Below are 6,132 nucleotides of genomic sequence, written 5' to 3' on the forward strand. Positions count from 1 at the left end.
TACCTGTGAGAAGTAAAAAGGATCCCTTTGTCATTCTTTACATCAAACCATGGTCTTTCTCTCTTTAAGCACTTGTCAGATTCACTGATTTTGATAATTTCTTGCAAAAGCAGAAAACGTTACGTACGTTGTTTCGCCATGTTTATGTTCATGTGACTTCTTTCCAGGGGAGGTAACAATTAATGGTGATTATTAAGACAAACAACAATAAAATTTAACTTTGATTACATCCCTTTGCTACATCTGTATAATATATGCACAGCATGTATAGTAATGTGCAATTACGGGACTACTCCGGCCATATCAGAGTTGGCCGATGAACGAACTCGGCCCATAACAAACTCGGTCTACCCAGTTCGGCCCATAATGAACTCGTCCCATTATATGTTCGGTCAGCCTTATGGTCCACGATTTATAAAATAGTAACGTGGATATAATGTTCTTTCTTCAACAGCCATTTTTTCTTCTTGTTTTTAAATATTCTTTTTACGTTTCTTTCACTGGTCATTTATTCTGCAATAGAAATATAGTGGAAAAAATCATAACCCGAGATTAATACTGCATAATCAACATTTTGAAACTGTCCTTGTCCTCCCGCTGTTAATTGTTAATACAGTTTTACGAGAGCACGTAAGTAGTATATGGGGTCACCCTAGCGTCAAGGGGACTTACCATGCAAAAACAGTCGATACACTCTGGCGTCAAGGGGAATTTAACATGGGAAATTTTAACATGGATGGAACTGTAGAGCGTCAAGGGGAATTGAACATGGAAATTGAACAGGACCGGTACTTTAACGTCAATGGGACTTTAACGTTAAAATATGGGGTTTGCACTTTGTCGTCAATGGAAATTGAACATGGGAATGTCACCTGGATGTCAATGGGAATTGAACTTTGGGTGACGTCATGAGGTTTATAGGGTCAAAACATTTTATAGGGATTTTAATGTATTTGTAAGGACAAAGGGTAGATAGGGACAAACATACAAATACACATTTAAACACACAGAAAAGACGATAGAAATGTTCTAAAACAAACCTCACAGAGAGAATAGAGGCTCAAAACAGAAATGTCTATTGTATGGGTTCAAAACATTTATTCAAGTATATACATGGGGTCTCTGGCCTGTGCTTTGGTCTAAGCACTGTCCATTTAATACATAAGCATTTCTACATCAAACAAACCTATTTACTAGTTATTTAGTTCTTGGCTCTAGTAAACCTGTTTACATTTAATTTCATTTATAAGAAAAAGCTAACACAAAACAAGTAACATGCAATCAAATAGGACAAAGTTCATGTTTCTCTCTCTCTATTCGTCTCACACGTTGTTAAAAATCTGGTCAGCTAGCACTTGTGTCCCAGCGTAGATATTTCCCATCACTCAATCCGTTTCATTCGCAAATCGGCTGTTATATCCATCGTGCTAGGTACACTTATCAGTAAGCAGATCAAGTGCAGTCATCGTCTTCTTCCCATGGAGGTACAATGTATACCATATGAATGGTTACTTTTCCTTCGTTGATGTCAAATTTTCCTCTCATCGACTGCACGTCTTCAATAGCTCTCAAAAGTTTGGAAGAAGTTATTTCTGCAGGTGTGCTAAATCCGAGACATACAGGTGAGTTCAAACTGTCGTGATACATAGATAGGCTCAAATGACCTCGATCTTTGACTTGGCAATGACATTTGAGTTCCTCTAACAGTGAGTCAAGTAGGTCCGTAATGAAACCTGCTACTTCCTCGGCTGAAATGTCAGACGCGAAGTCTCTAAATTTCACCGTGTAGGTGTAAGTTGTCGTTCTAAATTTTCTTGAGGTCGCTGTCTGAGTCATTTGGATGCTAAAATACTCCTGTAGGTCTACTGAATCCTTTCCCTTCTTGGACGCACTTTGCTGTCAGTGATGTTTGTTCCTTCTCTTTTTTCATCTGCGTAGAGTGATTCATCTTTCTCGTTGCTTGTCCTCGCAATGAAGTGTCGTTCTTGGAAGTCGTCCCTTTTTATACTGGGTGATATCAGTATGTCCATAAGGTAAAGTTTTGTGGTCTGGAAGTTTCACTGGTTGCACGTAGTTTGTCATGGCGTTAGTACATAAATAACTAAGATGTGTTACTGCATTGGTGATGTGATAGTGAGGCAAAGAATCACACCCGAGTTTCTCGTTGGACTTGAGTCTTACGCTCTATACTTGCTGTTTGAAGGGGTTCATTTTTTCTCGATTGGTCTTAGTAGTGACAATGAACTGTTGGTCTTGGACGTTGTCCTTTTTTATATGCTGACCAATATTGATGTGACCGTACGGCAAAGTAAAGTGGTTGGAAAGTCGCACTCGCTTCAGGTACACGATTTGATAGACTTTTTCCAAGGGTCGACTGACGATGTGGTGAGTGGGTAAACGTACAATCTTGTTCGGCTGGTAGGTGGTCACTTTAAAGTTTGCATCCTCTCCAGACTGCAAGGCTTCTTTCAATACGCCAAAGTTGACCACACGACTGGTACGATAATTCAGAGTCAATCCTTTCACTTTACACTCTGTGTGCACTTCTCCTTGTGGGTCCCGGTATTCGTAGCCGTAAATTTTAGGACCGCCACTCGCGAAACTTAGAATCTTGTCGTCAGGATGTTCGTCTGTCCAGGCTCCTAAACGGTCTCCTTCGATGTTAGGGTGTTGCTGACCCGGTCGATCGATGTAGATGCAACTGTCCGTGTCAAAGTACAGGACGCGATCCCCTAACAGTTCTAAAGCTTCGTACAATTCTAAGCGAGCATGAGCTGTCACGTAAGCCGCAATGATGACATTTCCAAATGCGTCGGCTTGTACAAAGTCCAGATCTTCTTCGTAATTGACCAAGATCAAATCCTCGCAAACGACGTTCACGTGTTTGATGAATTTGGTTTTGTCGTGAATCATCTGGAAGTAGCGGGAAGGTTCTGTCAAATATTCCGTCTTGGGTAAACACGGTCGTTGTGCCATTTTTTCCCCACAAGCAATTTAACATCACTTTGGCAAACGATCGCCTGCCTTCGTTTTTCTCTATGTTGTTTAAAGTGATGCCTTCTTGTTCCCGGTATTTCTCTTTGAATTTTATTTGGTCTTCGGGAGTGTGACACCAGGAAGGATAGCCGCTGGCTTCTTGCTTCAGTTTCAAAAAGGCATCCACGTAGTCTGCGAAAATGACTTTCTGAGTGGGGTCACCCTTGTGGTATTGTTCTGTCTTGGGAAAGTGGCAAATTTCGTACACTTCTAACAGTTGGTATCCCATGTCCAGAGCTTTGAACAATTCTACACTGAGCCAGGTTCACGTCAAGGTCCCTTCTTCCTGGGTGTGCTGACAAGGCTGATCTTGGTTGCACGTTTCGGCACAAGTACGGCACAATGGAAACATCAGTTTGCCTTGACAATGGTGAGGTAAGACGGGACGGTATAGGTTCGTGGGAGGCAAAACTTTGCACTTGATCAAGCCTTCGTATTGTCGAATGTTGACCAGGTCGATGTGTTCCGTCAGCAATCGCGGGTGCCCTGTAGGAAAGTGACAATATTTGCACACGTAAGGATACAGCGAACACACATCCAAGTATCTGATTTCTTCTCCTTTCTCTTCGTCGGCTTGGTAGCAGCAAACAGGTGGCATTGGTCCTTCCTCCGTACAAACTATCCCTCGGGTTCAGGGGGTCCATCAGCTTGTAACTTTCCACGACACGTTTAAACTCGGGATCGATTTTCAAACGGTGATCGTATTCGTGTTCCCACATTTCCACCACTTGGTATCCTTGCTGTTCTAACTTCAAGCGTCGCTGACAAGTGTCCTGGTACAGGTCTTCCATGGTCCGTTGTAAAAACTGATTTTTAGTGTCACGATCAGGGTAGCTGACGGGACATCCGTGAAATAAGCAACCGTTAAACTCATACACGATCTTGGGTTTTTTTAAGTTCCAGCCATCGACCGAATACGTTCCGATGGTCTTTTCGCCTCCTCCGTTGCGGGCATGCTGAATCCATTTGCCTTCCTTGTCGCACAAGTAATGTAACCAGCGTAGGGCTTTGACCGAGTATTGACGTTTGACATAGTTGGTCGTTTGAGGACTGATGACAGCCACGGTCTTTTGAGGCACGAATCGTTGGCGGTACACTAAGGAACACGCTTTGGCAATGGTGCAAGCTTCTTTCAAAGGATCGACCCCTCCGTGTTCCATGAACAGTTCTCGAAATTTTCCACAGCAACGTCGTAAAATGTCCACGTCGGAACGACAATACTTTAACATTTCTTCCTGAAAGTCGAAGGGGTCAGAGGCATGAGCCTGGTACCAAGCGTAGAAATCTTCTCGCTGTTCGGTACGCATGTTGTCGGGGTCGTAATAGTGAGCCTCAGGCAAATGGGGTAGAACGGCATGTTGATTGACTTCCGTATTGAAAAAGTGAGGAAAATAACCTTTAGCCATTTCTGTCATTCCAAACGTTTTAGGCATTCGACTCAAAGGCATGGCCAAGTAACTCATCGAATCTTTAAACTGCACTTGTCCCACTTGCATGAAAATGATTTTGGCTCCGTTCAAAGTGACTTTAGGACGTTCGGTGCCATGTTCCGTATAGTACCTCAAAAGAAACTGTCCATCGTATCCGGAGAAATTGTGAGCCATCACTGTGGCATGGCGATGACAATCTCGGTAACGTTCGATGTTCTCTTGGCTCCATGTCTTGTCGATGGGGTCTAAGACCCATTTGGCAAAATCGTCTAGCGTCTTTGGTCCTCGAAAGATTTTTTCACGCCCTCCAGGAATTTTGCTGCAGTGAGGGAAATAACTGAAGATAGGTTCTTGAATACACTTCTCGCACGCTCGATGAGCCACGCAGAAATTAGGAATGTGAATGCCAGTCTCTTGCATGCATTCGAAATCGAAAAAGATGAAATTGCCTTTCTTCTTCTTCTTGTGACCGTCATCTTCCTCTTGTTGGGGTTGGTATTTTTGCATGTAACATTGATGTTCCAAGTCCACGATTTGGTGACAAATGTGACATTTTTTCTTTCCTGAACATACGTGTGCCTTGGCACCATTAGTACGTATGCCTTGTCCACACGCGGGGCACAATCTCAGCAGTTGACAAGCGCATTTCTTCTGTGAACCTTGTGTTTTCAAATGTTGTTGGTAACAGGTAGGACTGACAAACGTGCGCTGACAAGCTGGACAACGCACTGGTTCTTGTCCTTCGTCCAGACAGGGTTGAGAGGCCAAACATCCTGAGCATTTCGATCTACAATGTTTGTGTTGTTCTCGATTTTTATGGCCATAGTCACATTTCTCACAATAATAAACATATCCCAGGAATCCAGTGATACTGGTAATGGTATCGAAATGTTCATCGTGATGATAAAGGTGAATGTATTTTCCATCCTTAAAATCTTGGCCTCGAAACAACAGAGGCCCACGCACTTCTTGAGGGTGCACTTTCAAGGTGTAGCGTGGAGCTAGGACATCTTGCAATTTTTGCATTTCAGGAATGCCACAGGGTGTGTCTTTGGACAGGCCAGCTTGTTGCAACAGGAGTTCTGCTTCGTTTCGTTGTTTGGCTCGGTCCGATTGTTGAATAGTTTTCCAGGCTCTTTTCCATTCTGCCGTGTCGTTCTTGTTGGCATAGGTTCGTCCCACCACGATGGCTCGGGCTAAGCACATCTGGTCTTGAGGGTTGTTAATTTGGACGAGACTCTTTTTGGTGCTGCGAAGGTCGTTCACCAATAAGACCTTTTTGCGTCCTGTTCCTTGAGGAGGAGAGACGTGAGCCATTTTCAGTGTCGCTTTACCATCGGTGATGTCAAACTTGTCATTGGATTGTTGCACCTGTTGTATCTTGTCCATGACTTTGGAAGGGGTCAGTTCTGCGGGTCTGCTAAACTCGATTCAAACAGGGGATTTCAAGCTGTCGTGTTGTATGGATAGTGTCAAGCGATCGTCTTCTTTGGGTTGACATTGTCGCTTGAGTGTGGTGAGCAAAGAATCCCACATCTCGGTGATGAACCCTTCTGCTTTCTCCAACGGTACGTCGGATTTGAAATCTTCAAACTTCACCGTGTACGTGTAAGCCGTGGTTCTAAATTTTCTAGAGGAGCGCTTTTCCGTCTCTCGAATGTCACTT

At 43.5% G+C, this 6,132-nt stretch overlaps 1 protein-coding gene across 2 annotated transcripts in view; it reads right to left on the bottom strand.

Moving 5' to 3' along the window:
* The window catches only part of LOC149795764 (uncharacterized), a 67,599-nt gene extending 67,442 nt beyond the window's left edge, over positions 1–157 (bottom strand). For both annotated transcript variants that reach the window (XM_089965675.1, XM_089965674.1), the window contains exon 1: positions 4–157. In XM_089965675.1, the coding sequence (XP_089821801.1) occupies positions 4–34 (31 nt within the window). In that variant the 5' untranslated portion in view covers positions 35–157. The remainder of the gene's footprint in view (positions 1–3) is intronic.
* Positions 158–6,132: the final 5,975 nt, after the last annotated feature.

Source organism: Sinohyriopsis cumingii, chromosome 7 (genome assembly GCF_028554795.1).
Source record: "Sinohyriopsis cumingii isolate HCF-2022 chromosome 7, ASM2855479v2, whole genome shotgun sequence".
Taxonomy (NCBI): Eukaryota; Metazoa; Mollusca; class Bivalvia; order Unionida; family Unionidae; genus Sinohyriopsis; species Sinohyriopsis cumingii.